At 39.4% G+C, this 15,553-nt stretch overlaps 1 protein-coding gene across 2 annotated transcripts in view; it reads left to right on the top strand.

Moving 5' to 3' along the window:
• Positions 1 to 15,553, top strand: part of plpp4 (phospholipid phosphatase 4) — a 239,898-nt gene that overhangs the window by 71,911 nt on the left and 152,434 nt on the right. For both annotated transcript variants that reach the window (XM_052027399.1, XM_052027400.1), the window contains exon 2: positions 13,807 to 13,915. In XM_052027399.1, the coding sequence (XP_051883359.1) occupies positions 13,807 to 13,915 (109 nt within the window). The remainder of the gene's footprint in view (positions 1 to 13,806; positions 13,916 to 15,553) is intronic.

Raw genomic sequence — 15,553 nt, 5'->3', positions numbered from 1 at the left:
AATGAAAATTACTTTGTATAAGAGTGGAATCTCATTTTTTCCAGAGTTTAATTATTATCAGATACATAAAATATTACTTTGATTTCCAGTTCTTTGTTCTCTTTTAATCCAATCTTTCTTTCCACCTCTTCATTTTGTTTTCTGTACATGATTTGACAATTCTAATATTCCTTCTGATCCAACTGCTGTACTGCTCATTAACAATGACAGGTTAAGGTGAGGTTTGCCTTGCAAACACAATCCCCCATGTCCTGTAAAGGGCAAGAGGGTTTCTGAAACTCTAATTAAAAGCATTTTCCAAGTCCAAACAATCATGGAATGTAAAGACGAACAGAAAAGTATAATGAACATCAGGAGACATAAGAGATTCTGCAGATGGTGGAATCTGGATCAACACACACAAGATGCTGGAGAAACTCAGCAGGTCAGGCAGCATTTATGGAGGGAAATAAACAGTCGACGTTTCGGGTTGAGACCCTTCATCAGGAAAGGAAGGGAAGAGGGCAGAAGCCAGAATAAAGAGGTTGGGGGAGGGGGAGGAGACCAGGCTGGCAGGTGATAGGTGAGTCCAGGTGAGGGGGTAAGGTAGGTAGATGCTGCCTGACCTGCTGAGTTCCTCCAACATTTTGTGTGTGTTGTTAATGAACATCAGGGACGGTTTGTTCACCAGCTATAGAAAATTCTGGCCCAATGAAAGATAATTCTCTATGATACATGTAGAATTACATTCTAGATCTGTGGACATTTCGACCAACAAGTGTCAGCATTATTGTATGAAATGAAAATTGCATGATTAATTAAGGCAGAGGAACTTTAATAAAAGAGAACAGTAACAAAATTATAGTAAATGCTGGAAACACTCAGCAGGTCAGGCAGCATCTGTGGAGAGGGAAACAGGGTTTTCATTATTAATGTTATGAACTCTGTTTGTCTTTCCACAGATGGTGCCTGACCTGCTGAGTGTTTCCAGTTCTTTCTGTTTTTATTTGACTTCCAGCATCTGCAGTCTTTATTGATCTTCAGTAATAAACTTACGTTTGATATACAAATTTTAAAGAAAGATAGCAGTCAAAAATAAAAAAATACACAACTGGAGAAAAAAGTCGATTTCAAATGGATGAAAAACAATGTAACCTACACAAACTGGGAAGAAGTATTAGCAGATACAATAAACACTAGGAAATGTTCAAGGAAGATATGATTAGAATACATATTCCCACAAGAAGAAAAGCTTTTGTATTTATAAAGTGCAGATATTACTGCCAAGCCCAGCATTATTGCATGTCCCTAATTACCCTTGAGCAGTTGGTGGTGAACTGCCTCCTTAAACTGCTGTGATCATTTTGTGTATTGACTGGTACCTGTGTAACATGAGTGTTATTTACAGCTCATTTCCGAATGCAGTTAGGTCTTGTTGCATGCTGGAATGAGCTGCTTCATTTTATGAAGGGTTGCTAATGGAACCGCTCAGTCAAATGGCACCTCAAAACTAGTTGCTCCCACCTTGCCTCTATAATTCAGCTCTTGCGTTCATGCTTAGATCAAGGCTCTGATGGAGTCTGCAGATGTTTGGTCCTAGCCAAATTAAGTATGTAAAGAAAGCACAGCAAAAACTGGAGTTCCTTAAATAAATAGACAAGTGATATGAAGGGATATAGTAAAGCGATTCTATAAATATATTGAAATAATGAGTTGTCAGGATGGTCAAATGCTCTGTGGATTGTTTTAATCCCTTCCTAGAGGTGTGGGCACAAATCCTATTTTTGGCACAACATTGCCAACAGTTGCACAATTTGAGTTGAGTGTCCTCTTTCTGATCTGCATAATTACATATTTCTATTATACAATTATATATAATGCTCTTAAGTGTACTTGTCGGTTGTTAAGTTTTAATAACAAGAGGTCCTAAAGTAGACAAGAAAGCAGATGATGATAGAAATTTGAGGTAAATTTTCATCTTAACTACATTGGTATAGTGACTCAATGAATTTTTGTACTGGAGTGTGACAGTGGCAATGAACATGTATGTTCATTGCTACCATCTGGTATTGGAACAGGTATGCTCTAATCCAAGAGGGCATGCATTTAAGGTGGGAGGGGGGTAGGTTCAGAACAGACGTCAGGGGTATGTTTTTTACTCAGAGAGTGGGGGATGCCTGGAATGCATTGCTTGACAGGGTGGTGGAAGCAAATTCATTGGGGGCTTTTAAGAGAGGCTTGGATGGGCACATGAATGAGAGGAAAATGGAGGGATATGGGCATTCTGTAAGTAGGAGGGATTGGCTATGTCAGCACAACATTGTGGGCCGAAGAGCCTGTCCTGTGCTGTACTGTTCTGTGTTCTATGTTCTAGGTATAAAAGAAGGAATTGGAAAAAATTATAGAGGATAGGGAATTAGTACTGTAAGTTATTGAACTCAAAGTGAAAAAGAACAAGGCAATATCAGCACACAAACTAAACTGCAGAGAGAGGATGACACATGAAGGACAGAGATACCATATACAAGCTCTCATATACTATTAGAGCCTGAGAGTGAGTCAGGATTGTGGCTGGGCCTCAGGCAGTGTCGTCCACCCTCTGACAGGATTTTGAGGCTGGGTTTAGTCTTCTGTCAGAACTGTCATGGATTTCAATATTCTTTAAATGCCCCTAATAATCAGAGATAAGGAAAATTGTTTACATTGAAGCATTTAAAAAATATTAAAAACGCAAAAACACTTAGAAGTAACAAATATAAAACATAAGCAAAATAATTTTGCTTACTCCTCCTCTTTGCCTTTCTGCAGGACTAAAATCCCCATCAAGCTCAGACTGCCCATTGACATAAATGAGATCTCAGGTCCAGCATGAGGTCTGAGGTGCATGATCTGATAGGTACCTCATTGTGACAGATGCAACCTCCCAACCCACCACCACCACACCCCCACCCCTCTGCACCACCCTGCCCTGCCAGATCTGTCACCAAGTCCTGGACTCTCAGGATGTACAAACAAATCTACGACATAGAGTGATTTGGCCCTTAACTTCAGCAGAGATGTGACCTTAGGCATACACGAGGAAACTCACTTTCTACGTGCAACCTGGAGATATGCAGCATTGAAATACTGACTCATTGGGTTATGAAGCAATCTGATTGTCTTTGTTCCTAAGAAACTGAATTTCTGATACACATTTTCAGCTAAATCAGTTGAGAAAGGACTTTACAGACAGGAAGAAAATTGAAACAAACCCTTTCAGTGAAGAAATAATTTGAGAGCCAGAAGGAGAAGAAGAAAACAAGCATGGAGGCATAGCTTTAAAAATCATTTCAGTTGCCTCATGCAGTTTTAGAACTCAGTGTAGCTTATCCCAATCCTACTGAGGGCTCATGATAAAGTTACAGTTATCTACACTGAACATTCTGCATCAGTCTCATAATCCTGAAGAAATTCCTGTACAAGCATGATTTACATGACTGCATGTACAAGTACAAACAAGTTATATGGCAAAAAATATCCATTAAGGGCATTATGTTATTAAAATGGGCAATTTTTTATTTGCTCCAGCTATTTGCACCTGAAGAAATGGGAAGTGGGAATAAACTGTCATATTTTTGCAAATTATTCAGTGAGATATTGATGGTGATTAATTGTGGTTTTAGATATTACAATGGCAGATTTATCAATCATTTTATTTTTCTTTCTTCTGTGCTACACTTACTGATAACTCAATCTAACCCAGCCTGATAACCCACTCACGTCAGTACATAAGAAGAAATATTCATGTCCTACATTAACAATACACAACATAATTGCAGCATAATACTTCCAAGCCATAAAATGGTCTCACGTACGGATCAGAATAATCACTGTAATGTTATTGCCATTACACCAGCCAAGCTTGACAGGCACAAGGAACACTGACATTATTTGACCCATGTGGATTACTGATATCCAAATTATAATGTTCTTCAGAATTGCATCATACTGTGATAGTATGGGTCATTGGGCTTAAGCAGCACCTTGAAAGCTAATGGAAGACAAAATGTCTAAGAATGACAAAACAATAACATAGATTAATATATTGCATAGAATTTACAGCACAAAAATAGCTAGAATGTAAACTTGCAATGTTCGATTAATCTGCACCCATCCACATCGACACCAAGCTGCCTGCTCAATAATTACCGTGACTGCAGCTGCAGCCAACTGGCTGTGCATGTCTCAGCAGTGATGGCAATTTCATGAGCTGCTGCTACCACTTAGGATAGACCACAATGCTTAAAGCCAACTTGCATCTCTTAAATGAAAGATGCATTTCAGGTTGGAGCAGGTTGTAGAACCCAGTGTGGATTCTTTGTGACATAGAGAAAGAATATAATAATGGCGCAGTGTGGAAGAGGGTGAATTCAAGGAATTCTACAGGTGCATTGGAGCTTTGAAGAGGAACTAGACAAGAGGAGAGATGTGTCCTATTAACACCAGACTTGAAAGCTCACAGACAGGCAGTGGGAGCAAACAGCAGTCGTACTGTGGGTCATGTCAAGCTCAGGAGCCTAGACACAGTGGGCAATAAGTTCAATGACCTCATGTGAATGATTCAGGTCTGTGAATGAAATATTTTCAAATTCCATATCCCTCACTATTAACATCGTGGAGGGTCACCAATGTCTAGAAACTCAACTGCTCTCGTCATATTAATAATGTGGCTACAGGAACAGGTCAGAGCTGGTTTCCTTTGATGAATTACTCACTTCCTGACTCCTGAAGCACTTCCTCCATTTTTAAGACATAAGCCAGGAGCATGATGGACTTGCTTGGATGTGTGCAGCTTCAACAACACGCAAAAAGATCAACGCCATCCAAGACAAAGCAGTATGCTTGATTAGCACCTTATCCACCACATCAAACATTCATTCCCACTTCAATGGCTGCAGCAGATGCCATCTACAAAATGCACTGCTGTTACTCATCCAGGCTACTCCAACAGCACCTCCCAAACCTGTGACCTATGACGCCAAGAACAAGAGCAGCAGGAGCATGGGAACATCGCCCCCTGCAAGTTCCCCCCAAATCACACCTCATCCTGCCTTTGAAATATATCGCTGTTCCGTCATTGTCGATGGATCAAACTCCTGGAAATCTTTATCCAACAGCATTATGGGAGTACCGTCAGCAGAAGTACTGCAGTAGTTCAAGATAGCAGCACACCACTATCTTCTGAAGAGCAATTGGAAATCAGCTAAAAATCCTGGTGTTTCCATCAATGTCCACTTCCTGAAAAATGCTTAACTTAAAACAATTCCATGTCCCACCAAATGCACAACTAGCTTCAGACACGGCTCACTGCACCAGACCCTGATTATTCACCTACTAAAAACCTATATCAATCAGGACATATCCACAAAACACAGGTTAACCTCACCTTCGTACACCAAGCATCAATGCAGACTTCACATCTGCATCTCATCAATGCAGACTTCACATCTGCATCTCATCAATGCAGACTTCACATCTGCATCTCATCAATGCAGACTTCACATCTGCATCTCATCAATGCAGACTTCACATCTGCATCTCATCAATGCAGACTTCACATCTGCATCTCATGGCTTGGCCATATCACCAGCTATTCAGCCATAAAAGCTGCATCACCCAACGTGTTGTGCATTAGTCACTGACACACTTCACACCCTCTTGCCGGGTATCCACCTCTGCTCACATGCAAACTGGCAAAGAACCAATGCAGCTTTGTGTCCTAACCACACCCTCTCTGCCCCTCACCCTGCAGGGGAGGAGATGATGTTCACTGTCATTGTTGTGGCCATTATTAAGGATGTGGCCAGGTGGGGACAGCAGTTTAGATTGAAGAAGATGGCACCTTAATATTTAGTTCTCCTGCTCACGTCACACATCCCCCTTCCCACATGCTTCTGCATTCCTTCCTCTCTCCATTATCCGACTCTTTGGATTTCAGGCGCCCAGAAACTGCAGCCTGACCAGACAGACGTGGAAGCACAAACAGGTGATAGAGCAAGGAAGCAGAGATAACAGAGAGGCATGATCCTCCATTTCCCACTCTCAGCTATCAGTATAGTTACTGACATTGTGCATTATTAGGAGCATAGGTTTGAGGTGGAATCCAAGTGATGAGAGACACTGGGCATGATCCGGGGTAGGGAAGAAGGATGGGAAGGGGAAGGTTATATGCAAGTTCTGCTGCTTGTGTTGAGACAATCTAAACCAAAAGGTTAATAGGTTTGCTCATGAAATGTTGGTGCATTGACAAGGTGCCAGAAAGATTCCGTGCAAAGCCAAGGAGCATGCCGGAGCCTGGCTCCAATTTTGCACATGGGATTCCACAAAACTTGCAGCCTGTCTTTTCCAGCATGGAAATGGGGAGTGTTCCATATGCATGTTTATGGACCAAAGCATAATGCATTACCTGGTGGCCAATGTCTCAGTTTCCAGTCCATCTTAGGCAAAACACTCTCAGAAACTGCGAACTACAGTGGAAGCAGAGATGTTGGCCCTCAGACCTTATCATGTGTGGCAGCATGGTTCTTGTATGTACACTACCTGCTTGTGTTTGGTTGCACACCCAGAGTAGAGTCACCAACCATATCATCAGGAAATGCCCTAGTTTCCCAGCAGCCACACTTTCCTTTGTTGGGGTGACTCAAATGCAGGTGGTACAGTAGATTGCAGTCAAATGAAAACCACCACTGGCTGCTCATCATTTAGTGTCAGCTGCACGTCGCTGTAGACAGAGGTCATCGACAAGTTGATATTCATTGTCCATCCTTTTTGCCCCCAATGTGAGAGGCTTAGGTTGCCTTTTCAGAGGACAATTAACCATCTTAATGGGTCTGAAGTATTGGACTCAAAAGGTCAGTGACCTCCCGTACACAACAGCAGATTGCAAGCTGCAACAATATTATAAGTATCTCCAGCTGCAACTTTTAAAAGAAGCCTGACCCATAAAGGTTACTGTTTAAAGTCACTTTATCTCGTATGACTATTAAATTCAAGCTCTGAAATTCTGACCTAGAGTAGTAAAGGAGAGCAGGGAGATCTATTCCATGCAGCTGAAATTTAGGATTCCATGCCAGCTTTTATCTGCAGCCATTTTCAAATGAAGGCCTTGTAGCAGGATTCTGTCTGCACCCCTTTTTCCATTAAGTAGATCTTCCTAGAATTCCCTGGAAACTTTACCCCCTGCAGGTACAGGCAGCTTGCCTAATCCTGCAGGTAACCTTGTGATAGGAATTTTTGAAGGATTCTTTAATCTAGGGTTAACGTGGACTGGGATTCTGTTCTATTAAACTTCAAGCAAAGGCTTGACCCCCAAAACCCCCTGTACAAGAGGCATGCAAGAATAAGCAGTATTCAACATGATACAAAACCAGGATTTTCATGGTTAAATGACAATGAAGCGAAAGGCAGTATCAAAGTTAAAAGAATGGGTTTACACAAAAGAGAAGTGGAAATCCACTGGGCTGATAGAGCTGTGACAAACATACAAATGAACACAAGGGATGTAATAAAAGAACTGCAACAAGTGAATGTAATGTGAAGAAATTGACAGGGGACATCAAGATAAACAGCAAACATCTTTAGGAGCATTAATAGAGAGTCATGGAGGGAATATACTGTATAAGACAGATAGGGGAAGGATAATAACAAACAACATGGAAATTACAGACATTATACAAATATCTTGCCTTCTTCCTTCAGTGTGATGTTAGATATAAAATACCAGGAATTCAAATGAACCCAATTATATTTCCTTTTGATTATAATTCTGTGAAATGCTTTGGCATGTTTTTACAATGTTAGTGGCATTAGATAAATGCAAGTTGTTACTGTGGTTCTTACTTTCATTCACAAGGTAAATATATGGTTGAAGAAATTGCAATATTAATGTAGTTAAGACCCAAAATGTATTTTCTCCTCATGCCACTAAGAAGCAATAACATTCATAATGCCATATTGTGAACAAACATGTGGAAAAGATGATAAAATTGTCACAGATTGATTAAAATCAAATATCTGTGCATAAGATTGTGTAAACAGAGAATTTTGTCTTTATGACTTGAACTACTAATCAATGTTGTCAAACCAGCCTTGATATTGATAAGAGTAACCATGACTACTTTGTTCATCCTTGATCAAGTATGGTGAAGTCTTCCCCTTCACCTTTCTTGATAGGACTTTCAATCACATCCATTCCACTTCCCACCCTTCTGATGTCACCGCCTCTCCTCCCACCTAGAACAAGGTTTTCTTTGCTTTCACCATCAAACCCAACCAGCCCTCACATTCAATGGATTATCTTCCATAACTTCTGCCAGTGCAAGACACATATTCCTCTCTGCTCCCCATCTGAAGGATCATTCTCTCTGAGAGTCTTTAGTAATGCTCCACTATCACCACCAACACCCACTCCCCTTCTCAGGGCACATTCCCATGCAACGCAGGAGATGCAACATCTGCCCTTCCCGCCATCCAAGGACCTGAACGTTCCTTCCAGGTGAAGCAGCAATTCACTTGCACTTCTTCCAATTTTCGATCATTATATTTGGTGTCACACAATGGGGTCCCCTCTACAATGGGGAATGAAAACATAGATTGGGTGACCACTTTGCAGAGCACAATCTGCAAAGCAAGGATGCACATGGGCTTCCAATCACTATCATTTAATTCTCCATCCCACTCCTATTCTGACCTCAATCTCTGGCCTCTTACAATATTTCAGTGGAGCCCATCGTAAACTTGAGTATCAGCATCTCATCTTCCAACTAGGCACATAGTAGCCCTCAGGACGCAACATTGCATTCAACAATATCAGATAACCTACCTTTTCAGTTTGAGGCAGAATTAGCCAGTTTTGATGAAAGGTCATCATCACCTGTACCATTAACTTGTTTTTATTCTCTCTATACCTGCTACCTGATCTGCTGGTTATTTGCAGCATTCTGTTTTATTTCAGATTTCCAAGAACACCAGTAGATTGTACATCACAGAACCAACGTTTTTTTTTTCTTTATGGCCCTGCTTCCAGTCAAACCCTTCTGTTTACATCCCCTCCACACAAATCATCAGCAATCACCAACCATTCAGTCGACACTAACACCATGTGTGTCATTCATCCTCTCAACTTCCACTCAATCACAGACACTTCCTTTCTCTCTCCACCCTTGCTGTCTCTGCAGTTAAAAATATCTTTAATTTTTAACTTCTCCTGCAAATAATGAGAGATCATGGGCCCAAAACACAAACTCCATTTCTCTCTCCACCAATGCTGCCTGATTGCTGTGTATTCCAGCATTTTCTGTTTTTATTACTGCTTTATTTCAATCATTTTCACCCTATCTGCCCCCTTTGAATATGTTCTTTAATCAAAAGAATCTGCAGTTTTATTAGAGCCCCTTTAAAATTTAGAAAACTGACAATTACATCCTGCCTGAAAAATAATCTTTTGTCAGCAGCAATTAAAAGCTCAATAAACCCTAGTGGCAGTAAAACATTTGCTTACCAATTATTTTACATTTGAGATATTAAGCAAGTGTTTGAAAAATGGTCAATTATGTCAAGGATTTAGGAAAAGCTAAATTATGTTGTTTACCCACAATCAAATGCCAGTGGAGTTGGCAGTACAAAAGCTGGCATCAAACAATTATAATTGTGGAATTCAATTTATTCTATTCCTGTGGTATTTGATAAGTAACTGATAAAATATTGAGTTTTGCAATCCTTTCAATGGCATTAGAGGTTGCTTGATGCATTACTTCAGTACCTCCTGTGTAACAATGGAGAGTGGCTGGCAGCAGAACAAGTCTGTCTGGCGATTGTGTGAGAGTTGTCAAGAAATGGCAAAGGGATGTTTCATCTGTTCATTGTCAGCAATTATCAGTGATTAACATTTTTCAATGTTATTTACAAATCAGATACCTGAATATTTCAACTGGATATTTTCTATTTTTAAATGAGCAGGAAAGTCTAATGAGGATCTTTTCACTTCAGTTTGGCTTACTGCTGCAAGTTTTCAAATTACTTCGCAATTTTTCCTGTAAAATTAACTCCAGCCGTTGGCATGGCTCTTTATGTAATCAGCAGAAAACTGAGCACCATCCTTATTGTTCTGCTCTGACAAAACAGTGGAATGATTCCTTTGCCTTTTCCCCTGTTTTTTTTAATAAGATTTAAGATTTCTTTCCTGTCTTATTTAGATTCATTAACACTAACAATGCAGTGATATCCGACTAGGGCGGGGATGAGGAACCATCAATATCATATTTAGTTCACAACATGTCTTGTCCAAGATTTGGTTCCATGCATTTCTATCTTTTCAAAGGTTTGTTATTAATATGTTTGTGCTATTTGCCTTTAAGAAGCCCATTGAGTCTCCAAGCAGAGAAACACAAAGCTTTGTGCATATGGATTCATTCTTTAGGAATTTGTTTTCATTGAAAAATAGATATGTTCAGTCACGTTCAGTCATTTCCCTAATTTTATCAAAGATCTTAAAAGCATGCTGCTTGCTGACTGTAATTAACTCAAGATATTCAAATCATTGTGGGAATCAAAGAGGATGAATGCTGAGAAAGATATGCTGACCAAAATGAGTTCCTAAAATTGTACTTAGAAATCAGTTGCTAGGGCAGCATTCTCTTAAAACTAAACTTCATTTTACAGGGGCACTGGTTAAGGGAAAAAAGATTTGAAAAGGTTTTGCCATTTAGTTAAGGAAGAATGCCAAAGCCAGCAGTGTCGCAGTGACTTTACTTGAAGGTGATCCTCATTTATTTTAACAGAAACAGATAATGCTGGAAGTACTCTGCAGGTTAAGCAGCATCACAGGGAGAAAAACAGAGTCAATGTTTCAGTTCAAGGACCCTTCAGTGGAACTGGAAAAACGTGAGAAAACAAATATTTTACAAATTGTAGAGAGGGTCAGGGTGGAGAGAACAGAGGGAATGTTTGTGATATGGTGCAAACTAAAGCAATTGATTTAAAAATAAAAACAGCAGTTAGAAGAGTAAAAAAAAGTTCAAAAAATGTCCAATTTAATGTATTACATTCTGTGATCACAATATCGTCTCCACTGCTTCAGAGAAGTTGAACGCAGATTGGGTGTCTGTTTTGTTGAACACCTCCATTTAGTCCATAAGGATGGCCCTAAACTTCCAGTCACCTGTCACTTTAATTCCTGACCCATTCCTGACTCTGACCTTTCTGTCTTCAGCCTACACAATTGTTCCAACAATGTCCAATGTGAGCTTGAGGAACAATGCCTCATCCTTCATCTGGGAGCATTGCAGCCATTGAAACAATACTTAACTTTTTCTCTCTCCCTCCACAGATGTGGCCATACCTTTTTCTTTCAATCTGTTGTATTTTTCTTTTCTGTCTTCATCTGCCGGTTTTAGAAGTGATTGTTACCTCGACAATTTTGGTCTGAGCCTTATCACAGGCTTCCCCTTTCTTCTCTTCACTCCTCCCTATCTCGACAATTTAAATCAAGCTTGTTTTCTCACTTTTGCAGTTCTGATGAAGGTTTGTTGACCTGGAAGAATGCTACTCGAGCTGCAAAGTGCTTCCAGCATTTTTCATTTTTATTTGGATTTTCCAGCATCTGTGTTTTCTTTTCATCCAGTTCATTTATGTTAAGTCTTGCAATGTTTAGTGCACGTACTAAAAGTGATCTGTCAAATACATTTTCACAAGTACCTGTAAAAGTCTTAGAGCAGCATTACTATGTACAAAGTAGTCGCCTACAAATGTTTTTGCTTGGAAGATGATGGCAAATTGAGTACAGTTTTCAATATCGTCAGGGCAACTAGGGGAATATAAGAACATTGCAAATGTAACTTAAAGAAAGCTTTGGTAATTGAATGAAGAAATACAAAAAATATGTAAGTGAACATTCATGGAATAATTTAACTCTGCTGCAGAAAAAGGATCCTGAATAACAATCTGTCTATTTCCCTAACTGAACATACATACGGAAAAGCAATACAGATAGCAATCTCCACCAAACCGCCTGAATTTGTGACCAAAGTGAGTGGATGTAGGATGAGAAGAATGAAGCATATGCAAAAGCTATCCAAACTTGTTTGCAGCTGGGAACCACTGTGATAAAAGATTGGACAAATTAATTAAGTTATATCACAGTACATACATGGTAATTCAGCATTGCAGAAGTCTATTACCTCTGTCTCTCACACTCACATACAGACGCAGATGCACACACACATACACAAAATATTTCTAAACCTTTTACTAGTCCTGATGAAGGGTACTGACCTGAAACATCAACTGTTTATTTCCCTCCATGGATGCTGCCTAACCGGCTGAGTTCCTCCAGCACTTTTTGTGTATTGCTCCAGATTCCAGCATCTGCAGATTTGTTTGTGAAACTTTTTACTATGATGTACTAAAGCTGAATTCACTCGCAATATTTCAGCATTACACCAAGCAGCCTAACTACAACCACCATGTCACTAATGTTAAAAACCCCCAAGTAGTACAACATTGGTTCAAAATTGGGTCGCGTTTACTGTGTAACTCAGTTTTATCGGAAGTCTAAGAAAAAGAGGCACATGAATACTCCCCTCCCTCTTTTGCTGGTAATTTCAGACATTTGTTTTCCTGCTCCTATTTGCATGACTCCTTGTTGTTCACTTGCCCTGACCATCTTCTTTTTGCCAGCTCTTCATCAATCTTTAAACCTCTCCTGCCCTCCAACCAATCATGGACCTTCCCTTTTGTTCCTTCTGCCCCTCCCCCACTTCTTTGTATTTTAAATTTTATTTTACCTCTTTCTTCCCCTTTATCATTAACTTAGTTTTTCACCCCACAGCTGCCGCTTGGCCTGTTGATTTTTCCAGCACCTTTTGTTTTATTACACATTTAACTAGATCTTTCATGATTGCAAGATTTTCAAAATCACCATGCAGTAAATCTAGAAATTTATGAAATCCAATAACAATTACCAATATAGGAAACACAATGGTCAATGTGAACACATCAGGCTCCCATCAATAACACTGCGATAGCAATTGGGTAATCTCTTTTGAGGTGTTGGTTAAGGGAAAGATATTGGCCAAATACCAGGGAAATCATGACGTTTGATCTGTTATACCCACCTGGGACAGTAGATTCAACCTTGCTTTAACCTCTCATTTGGAAGATGGCACCTGCAATAGTGTAGCACCCTCTCGCTGCTGCACTATTCTTTCGTTGTTTGGGTCTCAGGAGTGGCATACAAGCCACAGCCTTCTGACTCAGATGAGTTTGCTAACAACCAAAGTGCAGCTGACACTAACCAGGTATTAACCTCAGGGCAAAACATGCATGGTAACTATGCCCTTGGAAATCATTATTACAGTTGGAGTTAAAGATTGCTGCCACAACCTGACCTACTGAAAAGAATAACAGCTGCAATCATAAAACAGAAACAGAGACCATTTGATCATTAATGGTCTACCTTGATTTATGGAGCTTTTCATAAGCTAAGAATTTGTGTGGGGCACCACAAGGAGCATTATGTTCAAACTTGCTGATTTTTCATATTATTACAATGCTCTGTGCAGAAGAGAATCTTGGAAAAATCCAATGCAGAACGCTGGTAAGTTCCTGATCAAAAAGCCAGAGAGATAATGCAAGCAACCCACCCTGACTTTAGATGCACCTTGTTCCTATGCATTCAGTCTTAGGTGAAATAGGATCTTAATTCTTCACATAATAGAATGGCACTTCAGCTTTCAATTTCTGCTAGTAAAAACCTTCCAAATATAACCTTTTCTTCATTTTTCTCCACAGTTTCACAGAATTCCTGGATCCTTTCCAGCGAGTCATTCAGCCTGAAGAGATCTGGCTGTACAAGAATCCCATTGTGCAGTCAGATCACATACCTACTCGGATAATGTTTGTAAGTATAACGCTTGATTTTTAACAACAGACAACTGGAGTACCACCAAATTATAGTGATTCATGCATGATTGTTCAGCAAGGTGTCAAAATAGTTTGGCCCCTACTAATATCATAATAAATTACTTTTTTTTACTTTTTTTTCTTGTGGAAATATTTTCTATTGAGATTCGCAGTATTACCAATCAATACCACTTGACAGCAGAAGAGCCAAAATTGAATGCAATAAAAAGTTTGACACAGACTTCAGAGGCTGCCGAGGTAATTTCCAACTTTGTACTCTGGTATCCAGTATATCAAATTCCATAGAGTGCTAGACACAATTCTGCAATCAATAATTTAACTGGTTGAATGATCGTTTCTATGATATTTCCCAGTGATCATTACATTTTACTGGCAGATAGGACACACTCTTGCAGGACAAAGTCAGAAAATGACCCATAATAAATGGCAGTGATACATTATTATCAACCTTTCATTAGTAGAGAGATCCTCAAATTTCTTTAGGTGTGACTGACCTCAGAAAGATTTGTTAAATTGCAAGCAGTCCCCAAGAAGTTTACAGCCAACAAATCTTTGAAGTGTAGTCACTGTTGTAATGGGGGAAAAACAACAGCCAATTTGTGCATAGCAAGCTCCCACAAACAGCAATATGAAAATGACCAGATAGATTCATGTTTTAATGTTATTTTTTGCAGTTATACCAACCATGTTACTGGTGAGGGTTGGGATAACTTTCCAGCTCTTCTTCAAAATCATGAGACAAGATTTTTAAAGTCCAGTCCAGGAGGCAATGAGACCTTGGTTTAACATTGCATCTAAAATAGAAATGCAGCATTTCCTTAGCTCTCTACTGATGTAATGGCCCAGATTTTTGTGCTCAGGTCTCTGGGAATGATGCGGAGCCAAGGGTACTACCAACTGAGCGATAGCTGACACACAAAAGTAACCAATCATCCATTAGTCTGATAAAAGACTTCTTGTGGTGCATTTTTTTAAAAACTTAGCCCAGTACACTGAACTGATCGGTTGCCTGTTTTATCTGTGCTACAGACTGAGGTGCAACCTACCAGGCAAAATCTTTAACAACAACTCTGATGTTCCAATATAAAGCAGCAATGAATTTACTTCTCATATAAATGCTAACTTAAAAACTTGCTATATGTGATTTCAAAAAATCATTTTTTGAGCAATTGAAATATTACTTTATTCCTCTTTTTTTCAACCCTTATGGATCATAATACAAACAAATTTTGCCCAGGAGTTCAATAGAAATGTAATGATTTGATTAAAGTTTTCAAGATATTAAATTAAAATAGACCTTCTTCCTGCCATTCAGATGATATTCCAAATTTTTACCATCCTAACTTATGAAAAACCAGACTGCAATTTTTTGACAGGTCTTCTGACCTTTAGTCTTCAAGAATAACACACTCACTGCCATCCTATTAACACTTAACACTTAACCATTAACACTTAATTTTCCTTAATTACCCTGCTACCTGTTCTGGTGGTCACAATGAGGTAAAGTCGTAGCTCTCATTTTGATTTTACAGTTGTTTTGGACAATAGTCTCACATTCACTGCGATCTGTATTGAGATTAAGTAAACTCATTTCATATGGTTACTATCAACAGCT

This window comes from Pristis pectinata, chromosome 12 (assembly GCF_009764475.1).
Source record: "Pristis pectinata isolate sPriPec2 chromosome 12, sPriPec2.1.pri, whole genome shotgun sequence".
Lineage (NCBI taxonomy): Eukaryota > Metazoa > Chordata > Chondrichthyes > Rhinopristiformes > Pristidae > Pristis > Pristis pectinata.
Note: the sequence above shows the minus strand (reverse complement) of the source record. Positions and strands in the feature narration are given on the sequence as shown.